This window comes from Cibotium barometz, chromosome 4 (genome assembly GCF_041138505.1).
Source record: "Cibotium barometz isolate CiBa-2024 chromosome 4, ASM4113850v1, whole genome shotgun sequence".
Classification (NCBI taxonomy): Eukaryota; Viridiplantae; Streptophyta; class Polypodiopsida; order Cyatheales; family Cibotiaceae; genus Cibotium; species Cibotium barometz.
Genome location: NC_141049.1, coordinates 437,379 through 463,912, shown reverse-complemented (window position 1 = coordinate 463,912; position 26,534 = coordinate 437,379). Strand labels below are relative to the sequence as shown.

At 45.8% G+C, this 26,534-nt stretch overlaps 1 protein-coding gene across 18 annotated transcripts in view; it reads right to left on the bottom strand.

The window, feature by feature from the left end:
* Positions 1-24,737, bottom strand: part of LOC147638780 (uncharacterized) — a 67,934-nt gene extending 43,197 nt beyond the window's left edge. For 4 of the 18 annotated variants that reach the window (XM_086784262.1, XM_086784268.1, XM_086784247.1 and 1 more), the window contains exons 1-3: positions 23,595-23,686; positions 23,316-23,406; positions 23,074-23,169 (exon numbers count right to left, since the gene is read on the bottom strand). Coding sequence is in view for 10 of the 18 variants with exons in the window: in XM_086784216.1 (XP_086640342.1) it covers positions 23,074-23,164 (91 nt within the window). In the remaining 8 variants the exon portion in view is untranslated. Of the gene's footprint in view, positions 1-23,073; positions 23,179-23,315; positions 23,407-23,594; positions 23,687-23,776; positions 23,957-24,135 lie in introns of those variants that run through there. The other 14 variants (XR_015263694.1, XR_015263685.1, XM_086784254.1 and 11 more) reach the window with 9 other exon arrangements.
* Positions 24,738-26,534: the final 1,797 nt, after the last annotated feature.

The following is a 26,534-nucleotide window of genomic DNA, read 5'->3' as shown; positions in this document are numbered from 1 at the left end:
AGTTAACAAAGAAATTGCCCTCATGAATTTGTTACCCTGTAACTCTGGAAGATCGTCTGAGAGTACCAGGCGGAGGAGCAGAACAAAGCTCTCTCAACCCAGAAGCACAAACTGCCTGATGATACCATCCAGGCACCGGTCTATTCGAGCTCTCTAGAGGAGGAGCAGAATCATCATCATCATCCGAGTGAGAATCCACAGGGGAAGTCCGTGCTAGAGGTGAAACATGAACAAGGGGAGGAGGAGGAGGAGGCAAAGAAGGAGGCGGAGGAGGAAGAAGAAGCTCACCATCCCCCTTTGAAGATGAAGGAATCTTGTCGAATACCACATCTCTGCTCACAACAACTTTGCCATCCTGCCAATCATAAAGGCGATATGCTTTGGACACATAACCATATCCAAGAAAAGTAATACGCTAAGACTTCAAAGTTCAAGTCCAACTTAGAGCAATGCTCCTTGCTCACATGCACATACGCCGAACAACCAAATACCCGCAAATGAACAACGGAGGGCTTCTCGCCATGGAAAGCCTCATATGGAGTTTTATCTGGAAGGGCAACTCTAGGAGACCTGTTCTGAATATAGACAGCAGTAGAAGCCACCTTAGCCCAGAAACATCGAGGTAAAGAGGAGTGCTCAAGAATAGCACGGGACATCTCCACGATATTCCAATTCTTCCTCTCTGCAACTCCATTCTGTGATGGAGAGTATGTTGTGGTTAGTTGTCTCTGAATGCCCTTATCATTGCAATACTATTGAAACTCTTGGAATGTAAACTCATCCCCTCTGTGAGTCCTCAAAGCCTTGACCGAAGAACTGGTCACTTTCTCCACCTGAGTCTTCCAATCACAAAAGTGCTTAAAGACCTCATCCTTGGTCTTCAAGAAGAAAACCCAAGTAAATCAGGAGAAGTCATTCACCATCATGCATGTATAACGCCTTACTGAAAGACGTGGTACTCATCGGACCACACAAGTCTGCATAAACAAGAGCAAGTGATGTCAAAGATATGTGTGTCGCCTCCTTCAGAAAGCGGTGTTGCTTCCCTTGTAAGCAAGAGGAACAGACGGAAGCTAGAGCCTCGATGGTCAGTAAACCATTGACCAACCCATCCTTTGAAGCTCGTTGAAGAAGTTGTGTAACATGCACTCTGCACTCAGTGCATGGTGACAAACTGGTTCATCATCAGCAGTGCAACAGTTGTACAGTATTAGAACCCAATAGGATGATATTTGTCGTACGCCGTGACCCCATTGTACATCCTCAGTCCAGATAAGTCAAGCACGAGCTACGTAGGTCATTCCTCAGCCTTAGCGGGTCAGTCAGTCAGTCAAGTCCCTTAACCCACTTGGAGAGAATCATTCATGCATGTAGAGTCAGTAGAAGCCTTAGGGTTTGCATCAGAAAGCACTCTGCATCCTGCATAATATGCATTCATATGCCTGTGCATCATTTAGAACATCCCAAAAGCCTTAGGGAATTTACTAGGATTTATCTGGTATTTTATCCATATTTTCTGGTATTTATTTAGCATTTATTGTCATTTAACCCACTTGGAGAGAATCATTCATGCATGTAGAGTCAGTAGAAGCCTTAGGGTTTGCATCAGAAGGCACTCTGCATCCTGCATAATATGCATTCATATGCCTGTGCATCATTTAGAACATCCCAAAAGCCTTAGGGAATTTACTAGGATTTATCTGGTATTTTATCCATATTTTCTGGTATTTATTTAGCATTTATTGTCGTTTATAAATATAAACTTTATTAAATAAATGACCAGCCAACTTGACCAGCGTCTAGTTAGTATAAATAGGCTTGCATAGGGCTTAGTTTCTCATTCAGTCTTCAGTGTGCTAAGAGCTTTCCTCCTCAGCCCTAGGAGTTCCCTTGCCTTCAGCACTAGACTAGTCTCATCCAGCCCTTAGCGGCTCCCCATCTCACTAGTGAGGCAGTCACTTGGTGGCAGCATTGGTCTAGTATTCATACAGACCAGGCCACAGGTGTCACAGCCTTTGAGACTGGGACATCTTTGTCCATGACCTGAAGACCAATTTCTCCCGCCCCAGTACATGACCGGTCTGAAAGACGAGTTCTATGGACTCAGACAGAACGGATCCCTAGTGCTTCAGTTTTCTGGTAAGGTTATTACTTTAGCACAGCAGTTAGGGTTATCTGAGCAGGCTAAGATGGAGCAATTCATTCGTGGATTGGACTACATTCGGTTCACAATTCGTAACTTTGAACCAAGTACATATGACACGGCTCTGACTCTCGCTCAGAATGAAGAAATGAAGCTGACAAGGGCAAGCCCAAGCAGTCATCTCCATCCAGTACCAAACCCCAGCAGCAGCAATCAGCTACACAGACAGGGAAAGGTAACGCTTCTTCTAAAGATGCTAAAAAGGACGGCAGTAAAAGCTCCAATTCAGAGGGCAAGAAAGATAAAGAACCCGAGAAAACCCTTGATGAAAAGGCTAAAGCAAGCATAACTGGAGGTTATCTTCCTCCAAAGGAGCAAAGGAAGTACCAGTTAGAAAATAGATGTTTTTTCTATCATATTATAGGGCATGGTAAGAAGGATTGCCACAAATGGCAAGCGGCACAAGCCACCAAAGCTCCTTCTGCCACAGTTGCCACAGCCTCCCCAGCTCCTCCAGCCCCACCTACTACCTCAAATGCAGTTCAACTTTTACCTTCTATGCATCCTATGCCATCCGTAGTATTTGATGCTAAGCAAGAGGGTGAGAGCGATGCTGCTCAAATGAGCCTCATCCGAGCTTATGGCTCTGCCCAGGGCCGACAGTTTGTAGTCCTTTTCGATATAGGTACCAGGCGGGCAGCGCTAATCTTGGGCCTGGAAAAACAGCTACAGGGAGTCTACGCTGCTGGTCATATCATGCTTTTTGGAAGGACTACACGCGGGCTATGCTACAGAAGCTAACAGGCGCAGCTGAATAGCTCCTTAGGCATGCTTTTTGGAGATTAAAGGGCTGGCTGCTGTGCTGTGCTACAGAACAGAGACATGGGCCTCCTTTCTCTCTCTTTAGCTCTTGGAGGACAAGTTGGCTGCTGTGTGGCTGAATATTCAGGAACCTACAGGATCTTCTTCTTCTCTCTCCTTTGCTTTTCGCAAGAAGCTGATTGTCAGCTGGACTGTTGTTCATACAAACAGTGCTGGACATAGAAGCGTGGACTGTAGGAGGGAGTACAAGGCTAGGCAGCAAATTCAGCTATGTGCTTGGGTTTCCGGCTGCAAGTACAGGTCACTTGAATGTGTTCCTTGGCATGGGAGTGATGCAAGCTCACATGGCTACATGCTCATGGAGCATATTGTTTTCTTCCTGCTGGAAAGGAACAGAGGGACCTACAGTTATGGGCATCTCTAAGTTTCCAGATGTTTCATGAGGGAACAGGTAACTAGATGTATGCCGTAGATGTATGCCGTTGTTGGTACTATTGTTGAATGGTTCTGTATGGAAACAGTACAAAGGTTTCAAAGGGAAACAGGCCTAAAGGTTTCATGTGGAAACAAGTCGTAGGTTTCTCAGAGGAAACATGTTTATGGTTCTCCAGGAGAGCTCTCACATGCAGGCAGAAGGTACAAGAATGGACACATGTTTGGTACAGCCTTGCTGCTGATTGGAGAGGGGTTCGGGAATCCATGACTGAGATGGATAGTACCCTTGGAAGGCAAAGAGGGTTGGTACAGGTGTGTCGACTGTATGGTATGCTCTGCCGTGATGCGAGTTCTCTTTTGGAAAATAGTTTGGAGTCTTTGTTGTGATGCAGGAGCACTGGATGTGTCAGGGTGTGATGTTGTTCATAGGGTGAGAGGGTATGGATGGTTGTGGCAACCCTGATCATGGAAGAAAGCTTCTGTATACAAGACTCATGTGAAAGAGTCTTTTGATGTGAACAATGGCTCGACTTGTTTGTGGATGCCGGGTGGACAAGAAGCCATGATGTAGGGTCTTTGCAAGCTTTGTAATCAAAGCTCTCTTATAATCAATTAAAGAAATACCGCAAGGGGCGCCACTGCGTTTTGGGGCCAGTCGGTGTCCGTGTACTGTTTGCAGGAGCACTCTAGCTCCCCCTGTTTGTTTTCCTTTTCTTGGTCCTCAAAGGTGTTGAAGTGTTTTGTGTGCAAGTTTGTTTTTGCACCGCCCTTTGGTTTTGTTTGAAGACCTAGGCCAGTTTACAAGGTTCCGTTGCCGGGACATCGTCAACTTTTTCAAGTAGGCGAGTCCATGGTTGCTTTGGCTGGGACAATCACCAACTTTCCTAAGGGGGTGAGCTCGTGGTTGTCTCATGAGAGTCACATCAAAAGCTTCAACATGTGGAAAGTGAAAAGGAAGTGCAGGAGGCAGTACAAGACTGTGTGTCTTTGCCTGTATGAGGTGAAGAGCAAAAGCTGAAGATGAAGCTCAGGAGAAAAGACACCAAGGACAAGAAGTAGTCGGCCAGGAACAAGAAGCAGTTGAACTGTTATGGTGCAAAAGATGGGTTGAAGGCTATGGCTTTCGACGCTTTGTCACCGGTGGTATCTTCACAGAGACTTCATGGGTTCGGCAGCCAGCTTCTTTCTATGTTTAGCAGTGGTGATCTACTATGCTTCATTGGGGACTTCTGCTTACCACTTGGGTGGAGACTGGAGTGCAAGCACGTTTTGGGTGCCTGAGGATGTATCACATAAGGCTCAGTCGGAAGCAGAGGAACTTGATGAGGTTCTTATTCCCGAGCAGATACTGGCACACAAGGAAAGAAAGGTACGAGGTAAAGTTTCCCCTCGCTATCTTGTGAAGTTCAAGAACTATTCACCGATAGATGCGAACTGGATGGAGGAGGGTGACCTAGCAAATTCACCTTAGGTATTGCAGCTTGATGCCTTTGAATTGGAGCCGGCTCTTGTGAGGGCTCATTCAAGTTCAGTAGAGCATAGGTCTGGAGCATTGCCTGATTGGGTAACAGTGATGGTTTTTGCCTTTGGAACTCAGGTATGACTGAGGAAGATTGGCATGTTGATCTTTGTCATATGGTTCTGGCTGTTCTTGACCAGGGTGTTGGTCAATTGGATATTGGGATGATGCTATTTGTGGAGTTGGTCTCCTTTGCAATGGCATGGTTTGGTTGAGCTCAAAGTCTGCGGCAACTTGAGCTAACACTTCGAGACTCTATGAAGGGCGTAAGTCTTGCGAGCAGTCCTAGAGTTAGTTTGGTTCATGGATATATGGATCGAACTCTATTTGTGCATGTATGCATACACTTTTTGAGGTATTATTTTATTCCGGTGCCATTGGATCCTGGTACCATTGAGAATACATTGGGTAATACTCTGGATTGTGTCATGTGATGCATGTATGTTGGTATGATACATCAAGTACTTTATTATGTTCATGGATGCACCGCTGGGTGTGACTCCTGCGGGATGGCCATGAGACATATGTGGGAAGTACTTAGTGGATGTATTGTTTGGATGCATTGAGTGCTTTCATATGCTCATGTTGTACCACCAGTAGTGGGTCCTACGGGATGCCCATGGGCGTAAGGCTTGCGAGCTTAGACTGTTACTTTAGAGTAGGTAGAGCATTTTGAGGAGCATATTGTTTGTGAATGCATATATGTGTCATGCATATGTGTGTCATATGTAGAATGATGCATGGCTTTGTTTTTGGCTAACACAGGTTTCCACTTGGTTTTAGACTTTTGCTACAAGTTCTAAAGGAACAAGCAAGAGTTGTTTGGTCACTTTCACGTGATGGTGTGGCCTTATTGTGCAGGATGATTTTATTTTTTTCATCACCCAGATACACTTGAGGGCCACTGCTTTTGTCATATGGGGAGTCTTTGCTCATAAGATGCCTTACTGTGCCATTGAGTGCAATCGAGGACGCTTGCTATTTTTCAAGAGGGGGGTATATCACGACCCTATGTTTTTCTCTAGACAGTATGTAGGTTTGCACGAGGACATGGTGGACAGTGTGAATGGCATCAGTTTGGAGTTAAAAAAGGAAACCCATGTGTGGACAACCCCAAGTGTGAAGGGGACAAAGAGATTTTAATTTAAAACGTTTTATAACCTTTGGTAGCCCAAAAGCTAATTTGGGAGGCCACTCCACTTTTGGGAGACACGCCTCTCTCTATCTCTCTCTTGCTTTTTGGGAGAAAACAAGGGGCTGGCGGGCTGCTTTTAGGCGCCTCTTGTAGGGTGAAAAAGCAGAGCACCTCTTTATGGCTGAACTGCACTTATAGCGCTGGACAGCACTTACAAGCGGGCAGCGCTAATCTTGGGCTTGGAAAAACAGCTACAGGGAGTCTGTGCTGCTGGTCATATCATGCTTTTTGGAAGGACTGCAGGTGGGCTATGCTACAGAAGCTACAGGCGCAGCTGAATAGCTCCTTAGGCATGCTTTTTGGAGAGTAAAGGGCTGGCTGCTGTGCTGTGCTACAGAACAGAGACACGGGCCTGTTAGAAGTCATCTCCTGTCTAGTTTTATACACCAGGGCCTTTGTTGTGGGTGTGCCCGCCCTTATGAGGTGTTTTATCATTTTTCCCCACTCTCCGCATTTTTCCCCTATTTTTCCCATTTTTTCTGTGGCTTGGGAGGCAGCCCTGAGGTGGCAAGAGGACTCAGTAGCTGGCCGACTGATGGCACTAGTCCACGACTCCATTTCTGAGGTGGCCGACTGCTGACACCTGGCCGATTGGCTGTTTTTGCTGGTCGTGGAGATTCAGGACCAGTCGGCTGCCTGTAGCACAGGCCCACTGGTATATGGGGCCATATAAATAGGCCCCCAGCCCCCCATACCATTTTGTATCATACTCCGGGATCTTCTTGTGTATATAGAGCAGAGTTATAAGCCTATATCTCTCTCTCTCTTGTGCTGTATTTTTCTGCATGCGTTTTGCTCGTGTTCCCATATCTGGTCATCATCTCCGCTGCGTATTCTGACATGGTATCAGAGCCTAGGCTCTAGATAGTTCTTGGGATTTGTGTGAGCAAGAGGGGGACTGTTGTGTGGCTGATTGGTGGACTATTCGGGACTGTTCGGGAAGAGGAGAAGCAAGAGGAAGGCGGGCTTATTTGCTCGACAGCCACTTGCAGGTATTAGTTCTTCTTTGTTCCCACCCACCCACCCTTTTCAGAGTACATCCCCGCAATGGCAGATCTGTTTGAGATGGCCGAGAGGCATGTGAAGATCCCGACGCTCCCCACGTTCCCGGTGGACCGTCAGTTGGACGGGAGCAACTACAGCATATGGAAGATTATGATGGAATCTGTTATGGAGTCTTACGACCTCGCTGATTTCGTCGTTGTTGGGGTTCCACAGCCGGAAGTAGAGGAAGGGGAGTTACCGTCGATCCGAAAGGACCGGGAGGCTCAGACACAGATGTGAGATCGTGTCAACGCCAGGGTCCATTCGTTTATCCTTCTCAACTGCACACCGCAGGTTCGGAGGCCTTAACTGGCCAACGATCGAAAGGCCGTAACACGGGCAAAGGAAAGGCTTCGTCGGAGAAGTCTTCTGAGAAGAAGTCCGTTACTGACCGCGAGAAACTAAAGGTAGAGAGGACCTGTAATGATTGTGGCGAGAAAGGCCACTATTGGAGGCAGTGTCCCAAGCGGAAGACCGAGAAGGGTGAAGATTCCTCAGCAGCAATCATGAAGACTCCGGCTTTTGTGCACCTGGAGGTGGTGGACACCGATGTTTCATTTTCTTCAAGCAGGGAGGAGATTGGAGGACTCTCCGCAACGGATACTCGGGAGTGGATTCTAGATAGTGGTGCTTCCAGGCACATGACTCCTTCCCGTTCCGGTTTACAGGATCTCTGCAGGCTTTCTGGTCACATTCTTACTGGGAATACATCCACTATTCCAATTCACAGTGAGGGCAGGATGGTTCCCGATGGCAGAGGGGGGAAGCATTCCTCCCAGGCGTTGTATGTTCCGTCACTTGGTTTTCATCTGTTGTCAATGCATCAAGTTTGCAAGACTGGCGTACGGGTGGAGTTTGATGAGCATTTTGTTGCTCTCCAGGACAAAGCAACAGGCCGGGTGGTTTGGGAAGGCGGAGTGGAGAATGGAGTTTACAAGCTTTCAGCACTCTCTCTCCCAGGTCCTCAGGTTTGTGATGAGTGGCAGTTTGGTAATGGCCACTTAAGTGTGGATACACTGCAGGTGCAGGCTTTCCGGGACCAGATGGTGGATAGCTTGCCAGTAGATGGCAGCAGTTGGCAGGAACTGTCCACTATTGATGTTGGTAGTTCTTGTGTTCGTCAGTCAGAGGAAACTGAACAGGTAACTTATGCTTTGATGTCTCGTAGTATTCGGAACAAAGAAACTCCTGTAGATGAGGATATTCTTTCCACGGGGACCTTTCGGAAAGCCAGGCAGGTGGCAGTTGATTACTTGCAGACGGAGGTGGTTTCTCCAGGCTTTGTGGTTCCGGAGTCAGAGGGGGTGGTTGACAGGTTTCAGAAGGCCTTGCGTGGTCTTCATCAGGTTTCCAGGACTTTTTTTTGCACCGTAACAGGTATTGATTCTTGTGAGCAGTGTGATGCCTCTTTAACTCAGAAGCAGAATGGTTCATTGATCTGGTTGATGGACACCAGATTGGACGGGAGCTTCCTCATGAGGCAATTGAGCTCATGGTTGCGGATGACTCGTTGGGAAGCAGGATTGCGTTTCCTGTGGTTTCTGCGGCATGCGAAGGATCATGGACTCTTGTACACAGGAGGGGGATTGTTGGATGGAGTCCGACTCCACGGTTGGAGTGACTCAGTTTGGGTAGGAGATCCGGACACGAGGAGATCTACTTCAGGCCTAGGAGCAGTTTTACGGAGCAGTAAGAGGCAGTCATCTTTTGCCTTGTCGCGGACAAAGGCAGAATACCGGGCTGCTTGTGATGCTACTTGTGAGGTGGTGAGGATGCAGAGGTTGCATTGCAGGATTGGGCTTCCACTGGAGGAACCCATGGTCATCCAGAGGCACTTTGTTTGTGAACAGATCGTTGCTGATGACATCTTGCTAGAGTTCTGTTCGACGGAGGACAGTACGGTGGACCTCTTCACGAAGTCGCTATCTCAGGATTTGCTCAGGCGGCACCCCAGCTCCGTGTGGTTGGTTTCACAGCCAGGAGTTGAGAGGAGGTGTTAGAAGTCATCTCCTGTCTAGTTTTATACACCAGGGCCTTTGTTGTGGGTGTGCCCGCCCTTATGAGGTGTTTTATCATTTTTCCCCACTCTCCGCATTTTTCCCCTATTTTTTCCATTTTTTCTGTGGCTTGGGAGGCAGCCCTGAGGTGGCAGGAGGACCCAGTAGCTGGCCGACTGATGGCACTGGTCCACGACTCCATTTCTGAGGTGGCCGACTGCTGACACCTAGCCAACTGGCTGTTTTTGCTGGTCGTGGAGATTCAGGACCAGTCCGCTACCTGTAGCACAGGCCAACTGGTATATGGGGCCATATAAATAGGCCCCCAGCCCCCCATACCATTTTGTATCATACTCCGGCATCTTCTTGTGTATATAGAGCAGAGTTATACGCCTATATCTCTCTCTCTCTCTTGTGCTGTATTTCTCTGCATGCGTTTTGCTCGTGTTCCCAGATCTGGTCATCATCTCCGCTGCGTATTCTGACAGGGCCTCCTTTCTCTCTCTCTTTAGCTCTTGGAGGACAAGTTGGCTGCTGTGTGGCTGAATATTCAGGCACCTACAGGATCTTCTTCTTCTCTCTCCTTTGCTTTTCGCAAGAAGCTGATTGTCAGCTGAACTATTGTTCATACAAACAGTGCTGGACATAGAAGCATGGACTGTAGGAGGGAGTACAAGGCTGGGCAGCAAATTCAGCTATGTGCTTGGGTTTCCGGCTGCAAGTACAGGTCACTTGAATGTGTTCCTTGGCATGGGAATGATGCAAGCTCGCATGGCTACATGCTTATGGAGCCGATTGTTTTCTTCCTGCTGGAAAGGAACAGAGGGACCTACAGTTCTGGGCATCTCTACGTTTCCAGATGTTTCATGAGGGAACAGGTAACTAGATGTATGCCGTTGTTGGCACTGTTGTTGAATGGTGCTGTGAATGGTTCTGTATGGAAACAGGACAAAGGTTTCAAAGCGAAACGGGACTGAGGGTTTCATGTGTAAACAGGTCGTAGGTTTCTCGAGGAAACATGTTTATGGTTCTCCAGGAGATAGCTCACATGCAGGCAGAAGGTACAGGAATGGACACATGTTTGGTACAGCCTTGCCGCTGATTGGAGAGGGGTTCGGGAATCCATGACTGAGATGGATAGTACCCTTGGAAGGCAAAGAGGGTTGGTATAGGTGTGTCGACTGTATGGTATGCTCTGCCGTGATGCGAGTTCTCTTTTGGAAAATAGTTTGGAGTCTTTGTTGTGATGCAGGAGCACTGGATGTGTCAGGTGTGATGTTGTTCATAGAGTGAGAGGGTATGGATGGTTGTGGCAACCCTGATCATGGGAGAAAGCTTCTGTATACAAGACTCATGTAAAAGAGTCTTTTGATGTGAACAATGGCTGGACTTGTTTGTGGATGCCGGGTGGACAAGAAGCCATGATGCAAGGTCTTTGCAGGCTTCAGGAGTTATACTATGACGGCTGAGTTTCCAGCCTTATTGTAATCAAAGCTCTCTTATAATCAATTAAAGAAATACCGCAAGGGGCGCCACTGCGTTTTGGGGCCAATCGGTGTCCGTGTACTGTTTGCAAGAGCACTCTAGCTCTCCCTGTTTGTTTTCCTTTTCTTGGTCCTCAAAGGTGTTGAAATGTTTTGTGTGCAAGTTTGTTTTTGCACCGCCCTTTGGTTTTGTCTCTGAAGACTGAGGCCGGTTTACACACGCACACATAAGAGCATACATTCATAGAAAGGTCTATGTACTATGTAAGACATACTTCCATCTTCCAAGCTTGTATACCAACATCCTAGATTCAAACACGGCTCATCTCCAACAAAGTGCAATCCAATGCACAATGTCCAATGAACCAACTATGGGCAACTTCCAGCGTAGCACCATCGAATAGACCAACTGTGGACAATCTCCAATGCAACACCATCCAATAGACCACATATGGACCAACTACAAGCAATCTCAAGCACGGTGCCATCCAATTGAACAAGAAGATGCAGTCCCCAATGGACTCGACACTACTACATCCCCACTAACGTCATCAGTGCCCAGGAGTGGGTGTAGAACTTGGTATCAATATATGGTACCACACACACACACACCCCACGCACGCACACACACATAAGAGCATACATTCATACAAAAGTATGTGTACTATGTAAGACATACTTCCATCTTCCAAGCTTGTTTACCAACATCCTAGATTCAAACACGGCTCATGTCCAACATAGTACCATCCGATGCACAATGTCCAATGAACCAACTATGGGCAACTTCCAGCATAGCACCATCGAATAGACCACAATCTCCAATGCAACACCACCCAATAGACCACATATGGACCAACTACAAGCAATCCCAAGCACGGTGCCGTCCAATTGAACAAGAAGAAGTGTTGAAATATACAAGTGAATAGGGTGTGTGCGGGAACAAGCCCTTAGCAAGAGGCTGTAAAAGAGAATCTGTAAATGTGAGAGAAGCTGTGAAAAGTTGAGAAGTATCTACTGGGAGAGAATAAAGGGTAGCATGAGAAGATTTAGGAGGTGTGGAGATATTCTAGGAAGAGGTGGAGAGAATCAAGCAAAAGAGGTGGAGTGAATCAAGAAGAAATCAATGGGATTAGATGCTTGGATGTAAACCCTATAAATTGAGGCATTGGCCTAATGAGAATTTGCTGGTTTTTGATTATCCATGCCTACATTAAGCTATCAGTTAATTGCTCACTAATCACGTCTTAATTATCGTCTAATCTCTTTTCTAATGATGTTGATTCTAGCATTTGATCCACCATAGCTCATCACATTGCTGCAAATTTAACATGGTATCAAAGCCTAGCCTAGAATCCATCAAGTTTATGAGCCCATTATCTTGCTAATCACTTAGCTAATTAGGATTAGTAGATAATTAAGTTTTTTTACCTCTTTTTCAATTAGCCTCTGTACCCCCAGCTGGTGGAGGAGCTCTCTCTCCCTCCATACATAAAATTGGCCCAAACCACTTTAGCCACACATAGCCACAAGCCTTGTGCTTCAGCCCATTCAAACAAATCGCCAAACCGCCTTCTACAAGTGCAGATTTTCGCTAAATCGCTGGTGCCTTTTTTCTGAGGAGAATTGGAGATCTTGTCTACACCAGATGGAATGGCTCTAATTCCTCTTGGCCCTAGGGGTTTTCAAGAATGCTCTACAAGCTGGTGAAGACAGTTTTTGATTTGATCAAGTCTACAGTGAGATCCAAGCTCTTCATCAAATCTGCAGGTGACTTTGGTAAAACAGAGATTAAGCATTCAATGTTTAGTCAAATCTTGTGTTTCTTGGCTTAATCCTCTACTAGATTAATTGCTATTGATGGCCTTGAAAGGATTTGAGCTCATTTGAACTCTAAGGCCCCAAATCTGGACTCCTCGCATTCTCTATTTTCTGCATACAAAACAGAGGATTAATTTGCTAATCAATGATTAATCAACACTAATCACTGTATTTTGGTGCAATTGAGGGTTCAAATTAACCATTGGATATCTGACACACAGATCCCTATAACTTCAGATTGCAATTCGGAAATGGTTTGATACTCCAACCATTCCATACAGATTTGTTACCCTTGGTTTAATGTAATTTCTGGTGAATTTATACTGATAAATCTATTGTAATCATCACCTAAACACCAGATTGAGTTGTAAAAGGGTAGACACTGCCCTTGAATCTTGAAATTGGATCAAGAGGTAAGACCCCCTTCACATCATCATGAGTACGGCACAAGAGATAGCCAAATTTAATGGGGAGCAGTTTTACACATGGCAGACAAAAACCATATTTTGCTCATGAGGAAAAATCTGTGGGGGCTAGTTGAGAGAAGAGATGAATGCCAGATGTGAGGGAAAAATGAGTGGATGAGCAGGAATGAGAAAGCATTAGGACTTATCGCACTCAGTTTAAATGATGAAATCATTCATCACATCACCGGGATACAATGGACAAACGATGGATGTGAAGGAAAGTGAACCTTTAATCACACTTGAACAAATATAAAAGCATTAAGCAACAACTGTCAGCCATTGGCAAAAAGGTAGAAGATGATGAGACACTAGCAGTGCTTCTGAAGAGTATGGACAAAGGTGAATATGAAAACATTGTAGCAACATTAAAGAATGTACCTAAATTGAAGCTGCACGAGATAGAAGGAGCTCTACTAGAGCAAGAGACCAGAGTCAAAGAGAAGAAATGGCTGGACTCAACGACTGGAAAAGAAAAAGCATTCTTCACTCGAGGAGAATTCTCTCAAGGACGAGGACGAGGAAGAAGCAGAGTAGGAGGAAGGACCTTCACTTGCCACAACTGTGGAAAGCCAGGACACATGGCAAGAGACTGCTACAGCAAACCTAGTGGAGAAGGAATGACATCGGCAAACTTCATGGAGGCTCCTAAGGAAGTGGAGTCAGATCATCTTTTCTGAGAGAGAGAGAGAGAGAGAGAAACCCCACAACCCAATGTAACCTGTCCCAACAGAGTAAAACCACCTCTGAGCCACCGATGATGTAGGCCATGTGGTAGATGTATGTGTGAGCACTTTAGTCAAGGTCACGGGCACTTGTAGTAGCCTTGGACACATAGAGAGAGAGAGTATTAAGGACTGAGTTTAGGGACTTGAGGCACTGGTCGCGGACTATCAAGTAAGAGGGAAACTTGGTATAGGGTCCAGGTGTGCTAAGAGTATTTACTTGAGGCGAGGAGTTGAAATATACAAGTGAATAGGGTGTGCGGAAACAAGCCCTTAGCAAGAGGCTGTAAAAGAGAATCTGTAAATGTGAGAGAAGCTGTGAAAAGGTGAGAAGTATCTACTGGGAGAGAATAAAGGGTAGCATGAGGAGATTTAGGAGGTGTGGAGATATTCTGGGAAGAGGTGGAGAGAATCAAGCAAAAGAGGTGGAGTGAATCAAGGAGAAATCAATGGGATTAGATGCTTGGATGTAAACCCTATAAATTGAGGCATTGGCCTAATGAGAATTTGCTGGTTTTTGATTATCCATGTCTACATTAAGCTATCAGTTAATTACTCACTAATCACGTCTTAATTATCGTCTAATCTCTTTTCAACTTCTAGCATAGCACCATCGAATAGACCAACTGTGGACAATCTCCAATGCAACACCATCCAATAGACCACATATGGACCAACTACAAGCAATCTCAAGCATGGTGCCGTCCAATTGAACAAGAAGAAGCAATCCCCAATGTAGTGCTGTCCAATTGAGCAAATGTGCATTGTGGACCAACTGCAGATAATCTCCAACACAGTGCAATTCAATATTCTATGAGTATCTCTCACAGCCATTTCTCTAAGATTTCTGTAAAACTCCTGAAATCTCCTAGCTTCTAAACCCTTGTCATCAATTGAAAAGCATCCGAAGTACGCTTCTCCTAGGACAATCCTCAACACAAATCCAATAGACCAAATATGGACCAACTATGAGCAATCTCCAGTGCGGTGCCATCCTATAATTGACTAAGAAGAAGTAGTCTCCAATGTAGTGCCGTCCAATGAAGTAAATGTGGCAACACGGTGCAATTCAATATTATATGAGTCTCTCTCATAGCCATTTCTCTAGGATTTCTATAAAACCTATTGTGCATGTTAAAATGGCCCTCGGGCCACTCTTGATGCTCTTGAGCATGTTAGTGTGGCTCTAAGGTCATGCTAGCAAACAGCAAACTAAACACCTATGTGGACAGCAGGATTGCGCACTTGTAAGTCCAAGCATAGCCCAACTGTACAACCAAAATCACCATTTTTCGGTCTAATCCAAAGGACTAACATGTAGAAAAGAATCTTGGCAAGGAAAGTATGGTGTTGAAAAAGAAGACCTATGTCTTTTTGAAAGTGGGCTCTTACCCCATCTCCCCACCCCCTCCCCTCAAGAAAAGATCCTAATAGTCAAAAGTCTGCTCAATGCAGACTATGACCCTCAAAAGAGGAGCAACTACAAGAAGAACCCTCATGCGAGGTCAGCAAATCAAGGACTAAGAAAAGGATGGGCTCCTCCCTCTCTGGCTAGCCACTTTGAAAGAGGCTACATTAAAGGGAGGGAAGGAAGGGGGGAGAAATTGTCATAGTGCTAAAGCCATTAAGTAGTCAATCAAGCAACTAGAAAGATATTTGGAAGAGAAATTGTCATAGTGCTAAAGCCATTAAGTAGTCAATCAAGCAACTAGAAAGATATTTGGATGAGACTCGTGAGAATGGAAACTCGACTCTAAAACCACTACAACAAGCTTGGCCCTTAAGATGGTACTGAAAAGCTACAAAAATGTATACAAGCAAGCAATCTAGCCAAAAATCACGGCTCCTCATTCTCACTGCTTTTTCTAGCTTGAACAAGAGAAAACAACCTCTAGATTTTTGCCAGATGACTCAACCTTCAAAGCTCAATCGCTTGCCTGGTTATGATTTGTTACGCTCCTAGTGCTAATCCTCAAGATTAGTGGCCTAATCCGATAGTCTTGGATTTGGCAACGTTTCAGGAGAGATTTAGGGGGGATTTAGAGCTGATTTTGTAGCTCATCAAGCTCCCAAAGTGCCCATATATGCCTTGTGAGCACAATTTGGACACAAAAAAATGACTTTTTGGACAAAGTTTTGTGGGCTGAAAAGGCAAAACCGACTAGATTATGAATTTTTCTCCTCCCTATAAATAGACAAGCTCTCATTCATACGTATCATCTAATCCCCCTTTGGGATCAGATCATAGGCAGTCAATAGAAGGTCTACAATCAAGGCTCAGCCCTCTAAGCTGTCCCACGAGGGTGCATAGAATCCATAGCAGGATACAACAACGGTAAGCAAGCAAAACCAGAGAAAAGCATTCTCTAGGAGTGGCTGTGTTGAGGAAAAGGGGTTGCAAGCATGGGAACAAAGTGGAACAGATGCATAGTTCTTCAACCAGACTTGGAGTGGAATCTGAGAAGTGGCAAGGTGTTCATGCAATAAATGTCCAAAGTAAATCAAAGTCAAAGTCAAACTCAGTAGTCCAAGGAGGAAGGATAACAGATTCAACCTGTCATCGAGTTTAGCACGAGGGGATGTCACGTGCTTAGCCGTGGACATGGATAACCTCATCATAAGTCCCCAACATTTTAGAGGAGATTTATGGGCAGATTTAGAGCCGATTTTGCAGCCTATTAGGCTCCCAAACTTCCCATGACATACATCCATATACAGGACACCTTTTGGGCACAATTTGGTCATTAAAAAATGACTTTTTGCAAGATGTTTTGTGGGCTGAAAAGGCAATTACGAATTTTCCTCTTCTCCCTATAAATAGCCAAGCTCTCATTCGTATGTGTAATCTAATCCCCTTTTGGGATCAGGTCATAGGCAATCTCTCCTCCTCCCTCTCCTTCCGTATCCCAGATACCAGATCCTCGTCTCACAGGGACCCTCTCGCAGGGTCACAGCCGCAACCAAGCTCCTTGCTTGAGATGCAAATGCGTGCATTGGAGATTCGACAACGAGAAGACGACGCCATGCGACGAGTGGAACACGAGCGTTGCCTCAGAGCTTTGGACGCCAGATTGACACCGGCGGCGCCCTCGAATCATTTTCCCGAGAAAATGAATTTCAGTAAGTATAATGGTAAACTCGATCCCACTACTCTTTATTCATGGTTACATCAATTTGAAGCTTACTTTGCCGCAGTTAGGAAATCAGATATTGACAAAGTGATCTTAGCTAGTTGGTATTTGGAAGGTGAGGCCATTCCTTGGTGGACTCAGTGGGCTTATGCCCACACCAGAGCAGGTATGGCAGTTTATGTGTGGGACGAGTTCGTTCGTGACCTTAAGCAGCGGTTTCTACCGCCCCACTACCTTGAGCGCCTCGAAGACGAGTTCAGGGGAGCGCGTCAGAACGCGCAACCAGTCCTTCAGTTTGCCAATAGAATTTCGACCTTGTGTCTGCAATTAGGCTTATCTGATACGGACAAGAAAGGGCAGTTTTTGTATTGGTTGGACACGCAAATCCAATGGGAGGTGCGTATGTTTAGGCCAGCCACCTTTGAGGACGCACTCTCGCTGTGCAGAAATGAAACACAATGGTGGCAAGCCCAAGACTTCCCAGCCGGCTTCGCCCAAGGCTAACGCCTCGGGGGGCAAAAGCCAGAACCAGACGGGGTCTTCCCCAGGACAGAGCCCGGGAGCCTCTGGCTCCAAGAACTCGAACAATGCGTCTAAGCTTACTCCAGACCAAAAAGCGGAGGCAGGCAAGACAGGTGGCAAGTTGAGTGCTGAGGAGCTTTCTCAGTACAGGAAGGAGGGTAGATGTTACTTTTGTCACACAAAAGGACATACTTCTCGGGATTGTCCGAAGAAGCCTCCAAAGGCCGCCGCCCCTCCACAGCTTCCGTGGTGAGCACAGCTCCCACACAGACCCCAGCGGCTACCCCTAGTTGTTCAACCCCCGGTGCTTCAGTTGGAGCAATTATTAGCCGGGAGCTCGAAGATAAGCAGAAGGGCGCCCATGACCAGGAGTATGAGCGCAATGAATTGCTCAAGTCCTTTGGCTACATAGGTGGCCAGGGAGTCGTTGTCTTGTTTGACAGCGGCAGTACGGAGGATGTGATCACGGAAGAGGCCGCTAGGCGTGCCCGTTTCGAGCTAACTCCGGTGGACAAACAAGTTGAGGGTTTTAGCACAGGTATGACAACGAGCGTCAAGTATGAAGCTCTAGGTGCTAAGTTAGTGATTCGGGGCATAGAGTTTGTGCGTGACTTTATGGTTGCCCCTCTTGTAGGAGCAGACATAATTTTGGGTATCCAGTGGTTTCACAATTTTCTTCCTGATGTCAAGTGGGACAAGCACACGTTCCAGATTGATCGGAATGTGTCAAACACCCCGGTGACCATTAAGTGTGAGCCAGGTATTCCAAACTTTTCGCTCATAAGCCACTTGCAGGCTAAGCGAGCAGTCAGGAAAGGCGCACAGTGTGCGATGATTTACATCCAGACAGCCCAGACGGTGGTCAGTGCTTTCGAGAAGTACTCGGTTCTCCATGAAAAGTTCCAGAAGATTTTTCTTCGGGACAGTCTCCCTCCCCAGCTTCCCCCGTCCAGACCGGAGGATCACAAGATTGACCTCCTCCCAGGCTCGGAACCCCCGAGCAAGTTTCCGTATCACCTTTCTAAGGCAGTGGAATCGGAGTTGGACCGCCAACTCCAAGAATTGTTGCAAGCTGGCTTCATCCGCCCCAGCGTGTCGCCATTTGCAGCACCGATCTTATTTGTCAAGAAGAAAGATGGGTCTTCTCGGTTGTGTGTCGATTATCGTGCACTCAACAAGCTGACTATCAAGAGCAGATTCCCGATGCCTCGAATTGACTATATTCTCGAGAGGCTGAATGGAGCTAAGGTGTTCTCTAAATTGGATTTAAAGAGTGGGTACCACCAGGTTCGGATTGTTAAGGGGGACATCCCCAAGACAGCTTTCCGTACAGAACGGACCCACTATGAATTTGTGGTTATGCCATTTGGATTGACGAACGCCCCAGCTACATTTAACCGCATGATGATGCGTATTTTCCGGGAGTTGATTGGAGTGTGTGTGTTCATATTTCTGGACGACATACTCATATTTTCAGCTACAGTTGAGCAGCATGACATTGATGTGGAGAAAGTCCTTAGGTTGCTGGAAAGCAACGAGCTCTATGTCAATGAAAAGAAGTCAGAATTTTATCTGTTCCAGGTACATTACTTGGGATATATAATCAGTGCTGAAGGCATTCGACTTGATCCGGCTAAAGTGGCCGAGATTGTTAACTGGGAAGTACCTCAGACCGCTTATGACATTAGATCATTTGTGGGTATATGCCAGGCATATTCCACCCACATTGACAAGTTTTCTGATCTCTCAGTAGACCTCACCGATCTGCTAAAGGGAGTGAAAACAAGGAGGCAAAAGATTCGAATGACTCCACGAGCGTTGGAGGCATTCCAGAACCTCAAGGTGGCTTTGTTTGAAGCGCCTTGTTTAGCCCTTGCCTCGTGGGACGAACCATTTCAAGTGATCACCGATGCGAGTAACATCGCAATTGGAGGTGTATTGCAACAGAATGGTCATCCAGTAGCTTACATGTCTCGTAAGTTACTGCCCGCCGAAAACAACTACTCAGTCTATGATCGTGAACTCCTAGCAGTCATACAGGCCTTAAAACATTGGAAACATTTCCTGTATGGCCGTGACTTCGAGGTCCGCACTGACCACCAGGCATTGCGCTGTATTCAGACGATGCCAAGTGCACAGTGGAGTGATCGACAACACCGCTGGAGTCAGATATTCCAGCAGTTCGGTGGCATGATTGAGTACCTTCCAGGAAAGGCCAATCCAGTGGCCGATGCTTTGAGTAGGAAGGGACAAGTATCTGCGATTCAGACCACTAGACTTGACCTTGTTGGTACATGACTAGAAGACATGAAGCACACGTACGCGGATTCCGAGGAATTCGGTACACAGTGGGAACAGGCATTGGATGCCACAGGACCATGCCATTTTCTGATACGCGATGGTTGGCTTTTCTACAAAGGCCGATTATGTGTCATGAAATCATTCCGGGCAGCTCTTCCCCATGATGCCCATGACGCCATTACAGGTGGTCATAGGGGCATGAATTCGACTCTGGAGAAATTAGAACGGCAATACTATTGGCCAAAGATGAGGCGTGATGTGTTTACATATGTACAACACTGTGACATTTGTCAAAAGGTGAAAGCTCCTCGTGGAAAGAAGATAGGGTTGTTACAGCCTTTGCCAATTCCTGAGGGTCCTTTCCAGGACATTTCGATGGACTTTGTCACGAATCTGCCTCCCAGTCCGAGTAAGCGTAATACACAGTGTTTAACTCTTGTTGACAGGTTCAGCAAATTTGTTATGCTTATTCCTTGCAGGGCCAATCTGACCGCCGAGGATGTTGCCCAGCTATTCATTCGGCATTGGTACCCGATTGGCGGAATTGGAGGGCATTGTTTGATAATTTTGGTACTAAGTTGAATTTTTCCAGTGCATTCCACCCACAGACAGATGGCCAGACAGAGAAATACAACCAGTTGGCCTTTGATGTGCTGAAGTGTTACGTCCACGATCAGCAAGGTAAGTGGGAATCGTTTTTGCCTTTAGTTCAAGTTGTCTTGAATGACTCTTTTTCTTCAGCTATTGGCAGGACTCCATATGAGGCAGCGTTTGGAAGGCCTTTCCAGTCGTTGTTAACCAGGACTTCGTCTTCAGTACCGGAGGCGAACAGAGTGACGAAGTCTTACCAGGAGATCCTAGAGTCCGTTAAAGACAGATTGGCTAAAGCGCAAGAGGCCTACACTCGACAGGCCAATAAAGACCGAAGGGACATGAAGTTTTCGGAAGGAGATTGGGTGTATCTTCGGATTATGAAGCAAAGATTAAAGCAGGTGGGCAAGCGATGCCCAAAGTTGTCTTTCAGGAGCTTCGGACCATTCCCCATCCGGAAAAAGATTAATGAGGTGTCTATGCAGTTAAAGCTACCTCCGAGTTGGACTATGCACGATGTATTTCATGTCAGTTGGTTAAAGCCATATGCAGGTCCACCCCCTTCAGAGGTCAAAGACGAAGCGGAACCAGACATTATTGCTGAAGCAGAAGTAATGGTTCCAGAACAGATCCTTCTGCACCGTTTCAAGCATGGCTCAGGCCAAAGACTACGACAGTTTCTCACGAAGTTTCAGGACCGAGGAACTCATGAAGCGGTATGGCTCGACAAAGAATTTTTCGAAGACTATCCGGCATTATTGACGGATTATTTGGAGGCTATGCAGCTTCCGTCAAGTTAAGCAGAAGGGGATGTCACGTGCATCCCGCACTTGGATGCCACGTAGACATTTCTGACAGAAGGTGCAGGACCTGGGATGGTGAACTGGTCCCATGTGAGCCCAGTCCGGGACGAGTCAGCCAGGGATCCATCTCAGTCGTCCGAGGTCAGGTGTGCACTGTCCTGCACATGAGTCCAAGGTCAGGTGTGCACTGTCCTGCACATGAAGCAGTGCCAGTCCGCGCTGTGAGTCTCCCTCTAGAATGATGTCAGATGTTCTGTGTATCTGGTTTGCAACTGGATGCCAGGCCTCTGTAGGCATGTAGATTTGCATGTAGAGATGGGGCCAGCCCATAGGGCTACCCCAGTGAGAAGATTTTGCACTTGGACTTGTAGTGTGGGCATGGGGGAGGTGTAGAACCACCCCCAAGGGGCCAGGAGGGCCCAGGCTGTGCCCACCAGCCATGGCATGGGCTGGAAGGGGCTGTCGGCCAGCTGTACTGCTGCTGGACAGGCAGCCGACTGGGTCAGAATCCCTAATCAGCAGGTCGGCCAGGTGTAGGGGCAACCCACACCTCTGCGCAGCATGCCCAGCAGCCAGGATGCTGCCCCAGAAGGCTGCGCAGGCTGGACAGCATCTATTAAGTGTGAAAACATTTATTAAATCAGACCCAGTCGTGGGGCTTCATGAAACAGGCCGACTGGATGCTGAAGGGGGTATAAAAGCCCAGCCAAGAACTCAATGATCTCATCTCATAATTCACCAAGTGCTCCAAGCAAACAAGGGCCAGGACAGCCAAGAACTTGCTAAAGCAAAGGGGTGAAGGACTGAAGGTCAAGGGCAGGTTTTCCAGCCAAGAAAAGGTCAAGTACTTTGTATTTGTTTTCAGATTTACATCATTCTAATAAAGCAAATACACCATCCGTGGTGGGGGCCCTACAGAGGGTAATTGGGACCCAATACTGTGTCCTCTCCATCTCCCCCTTCTCTCTCTATTTTCTGCACATCGTCTTTCAGTTTGTGCGTTAATTCCGTCGCGAAAAGAGTGCTGATTTCTGAGTTTTGAAGTACCGATCCTTCTCCGAAGCTTCCGCATATTACACTCTGAGGTGCAGATGGGCATGGATTGGTGGGAGTCAAGCCTTAGCCCCTAGCTTGGGGGTGGTTCAAAGCATAAAACCTATGGTTGGGAGGTAAGCTAGCCTCCCTCCTAGGAGGTTTGTACTAATCACTTGTGTTTTGTGTTTAGGAGATCCGTGGGGTTGTAACACTAGCCCATAGCTTCGTCGGTCTCCACTTTAAGGGCCAAGCCCATTGCAATCATATCAAAGGCAATATTCCATTCTCACAAATGCAAAACAATTCTCTTCCTCGTGTCTTGATAGTTGCTTGAAAATACATGTGATGGATTTAGCATTATCATAGATTCTCAAAACCAGAGCCATTGGGAAGAGAATCATGCTACAGAAACCATGAGGCCCACAATCGAAATGCTCACCAAGCTTGTTACAGTGGTGTCAGAGCCAAGCTTCCATTCTTCCAAGTGGAAAAGGTTCCCTTCCTAAGATCTTGATCATTGCTTGATTGAACACACAATGACTTTAGTACTATGGTAGATTGAGCCGCTAGGAAGAGAATCATGATGCAAAGACCATGAGGCCACAATTGGAATGTTGCAAGTTAATTATTGAGTGCTTAAGGGTCAATCCCATCACACTTGAGGTTGCGTGAACACATCATGTGCTCACTGGAAAGAATGGGGGGGCTGATATGCTCGCCAATAAGAGCCAAATTCCCTATAATTGGACATGATTGTTTCTGAGCACACCAGAGCAAAAAACAGAGAATCTGTGCGTCCTCAAAGCATCGCATCCAACAAACTTGTATGTAACTTCTCTTTCAAGTATGGGTTTCATGTTGATCATGACCAATGGAACAATAGCAAATTGTTCAAGTGGACTGTATGTACTATGTACAATGCGAAGCCTCAAAGACACAATCAATATCTCGGCATGTTGACCTTTTCCTTGCTTCAAAGCTGCATAATGAATGGAAAATAAGAAGTACGATAGCATTACAATACATTCACATTGAAAAACTCACCATTGAATGCAAATTTGGTTGGCTTGACTTCAACTTCCATAACAGAGGGGCCAGGATACCCACCTTCTGCGACTCTTCCAACCTCACCCATCTCACCTGCACAGCCTTCAAATAATAATGCTGAGATGCTTAAAAATATAAATTGATGTAACTCTCTACAAAAACCAGTATCGCCTATAGATGACAAAGTCTTAAATTTAGCAAAAACCATTTCCGAGGATAACCACATTACGACATCATACCAATGCAAGGTCTCGAGTTCAATACCCTGATACCCTTTGGAAAAGACAATGGAAACTTTTTGTGGAGAAATCAAAACATAATCCAGGCTTTCTACACAGAAGAGAGGAGATGGCATTAAAAGGGGAAAAATAGGTTTAATCAAAAAGGGTGAAGAAAGACGGGCACAGCTTATCGGTCTTCAACATCAAATTACATCAAAAGATGATGATTAAGCAATATTCCTTGACAAAGTTTAGTGCCTAATCCACCAATGTTTAAACAATTTGTCAAAGCTTAACCTCAAATCCGCAGGAATTTCGCATTAGCATACTAATTGATCTTCCTTATAAAAAAGGAAGAAATTACTCTGCTTGACAAGAAACCCTAAACAAGCCAAAAACCCAAACAATTCCTCAGACCTTTAATTCACCCTTTGCATTTAGCAAGAGCTCATTACTATCATCTTTGTCAAAGAGATTACCTTGTTAAGGTTAGGGTTGAGAAATCACTCAAACAAAGCACGTGCCTTCTTTCTCCCAATCACGCTAAGCGTAGAATGCAAATCTTCCTGCATGAACATACAGCCGTCATCGACCAAATCGGTTTGAATCTTGATGCGGAGTCCAACAATTAATCACAATAAGCACCCAAAACCTTTTTCTTTTTTCTTTTTTTTCCTTTCATTAATTAAATAAGTAATAACCTTAGGAAAGAAAGTTTTGAATAACCTTAGTAATAACCTTAGAAAAGAAGTTTTTAGTTTTGCATTAAAGGTTCAAAGGCCTATTTTATTTTTAGAAACAAATCTAGCGGGATTCTAGTGAATTTCAGGTTGACCACCATTTGGCACGTGCATGGATTGCATGGACTCCATCATTTCGGTGCCAAATTTGTCCCATGTGCTTCTGCGAAGAGGATGGCCTCGAGCGATCTCCTACAAACGACCACGCTATGCTTACAAATTAAACGATTGAAGATATTTTCAATTTCTAGGGAAAGGCGACCGTCGATGTGTGGCCTTTGCTAGCCGCCATGGCCTCAGCGAGGATCGAGACGACATTTTCAATTTCCAAGGGAAAGGTGACCAGCGCACGACCTTTGCCAGCCACCATGGCCTCAGCGATGATCGAGACGGGGGTAGAAACTCCTGTGTCGGATCAAGGCTTTTGGAAAGGTTGAGATCATGACAGAATTGGTCGAGGGTGCTGGAGATGGTGCTGAAGAGGTTATTGAAGACGGCGATAATGTTGAGGTGAATCCAGTGAGGGTGTTGCACATACAATTCCGTGTGAAGACGGAGGACATGGCCAAAGGAGTGAAGGAGAATCCCAGCAGCAACGCAAAGAAGAGTACTCTCAGAGGGCGTAGGGAAAGCCCAAGGGGGTGGTGGCAGAGGTTGTCGAGAAGGTGGAGGGGCCGCCAAGGAGGTGGCCGGCAAGGTGGTTGTGGTGGAGATTGTCGAAAATGCTAAGGTTAATCACAAGTTTGGGGCTGCATTTATTAAAAGAGTCCAAAAGAGTCGTTTTTTTTCCAAGGTTTTCATAGGTTTTGGGGACGGTAGTTTTGGCTTTTGGAACACGCGGCAGCTCTCCCCATGCAATGTTCCATTTTCTCTTTATTTTGGGTGGTGGCTACACGTGTGTCGTCGAAGCCTGTGAGGTGGTGTGCAAAGAGTGCAACGATGGATGCATTGGTTGTCAATTGTATGTGCTTTGCTGCTGCTTTTTTTTTTTGTCTTGTCATGTACAGATCGTAAGCAGATATGGCCTCGCTTTCCAGTGTGTTCCATTGTGTGTGTTGTCTTGCAAAGAGCGCATGGAGGGATGGGCTATTTCGAGTGGGTGTAAGCAAGTGTGTGTTGGATTCCCAGTGCCTTCAAATCAAGTCGTTGTTTCTTTTTTTCTCTTGCAACTCTGCATGGTTTTCCTTTTTGCAGTGAGAATGGAGTCCACCCTCCATTAGAATTTGGTGGACTCGAAGGTTCTGCGTTCGGATGAAGATCTTGTTTCCTTTTCCGTTTCCAGCTCTAAATGGTTTTGGTTTGCAGTGCACGTGCAGTCTAGCTTCATTGGAGTTTGCTGGAGTGGAAGGTTCTGGTCATCTATCGATTTGTCCTACAGAGACAACGAATTCAGGCATGTATTCCTATCTATTTAATTGAGCAGTGCAAAGCTGCATTCTCTGTGATATTTTCTTATGTCTTAATTGTGATGGCTCCAAAGAGGAGCCTCGTAGCGCCATCAACCTGCACAGTAGGAGAAATATCCTTGCTGACATTTCCAACTACCCTCTTGAAGATAAGTGTTCAAGAGATGATGTTGGTGTGGCTTGCCAAAATGTAACACCTCGTATTACGACACCTCCTCAGGGATCTACGACAGTGCACAATCTGGATAAAACGAAGAAATTAGCTCGGTCATTGGGTATGTATTATATTTTGACATTTTCAGTTCATGCATTTGGCTATGCGCTTGTATAAAGGCTCATGTGTTCTTGTTTTTTCAGGGTTGTCAAGAAATGGTGCCATATTTTCTCAATGAACAGTACAAGATTATACTATTTCGACACCAACATGTCCAAGATTGGGTGCTGAGAAGAGAGCAAAGTTGCTAGAAGTTTCTCTGATGTCAGAATTGGTAGTGGCAATATAGACCTGTCTTTTTGGCGATATAGACCTATCTTTTTGGGAGCCACTCAAAGAATTTGTGCATGCTGAATGCATGAAACGTTTATTTTCTCGTGAAAAAGGCAAGACATTGAATCATTTGCATTTCCAAATGGTGGTGAGACTTATTGTTAGACATATATTGATTTAGTCCGAGGCACACAAGATCCGTAGCTCGCGCACACACTAGTAATGTCCGGTCTAGGCCTAAGTGCCTCGGACTAAATCAATATATGTCTAACACTTATGGCACCCTCTCTTATATCGGTCAGTAAAATGATTAAGAGATATATGGGTTGGCCTGTGGAGAAACCACCAAGTAGTTTGGTTATTTGTCATCGTAGTTTGAAACAAGTTCATATGCACACTTTTCAAGTAATGTAAGAGTACTGCATGAAAGATTTGTATAAGCCCAAGTTCTTCGCTCATAATATTACGGGTGAGGAGCTCATTGAAGGTCGTCAAGTTTATGCTTTGTATGGACAAGCATATTAAAAAAAAAAGGTGTGCTTAAAAGCGCTGAATCTTTTTTATAGATGTTATGTCTATATGGACAACTACATTGTCAACAAGT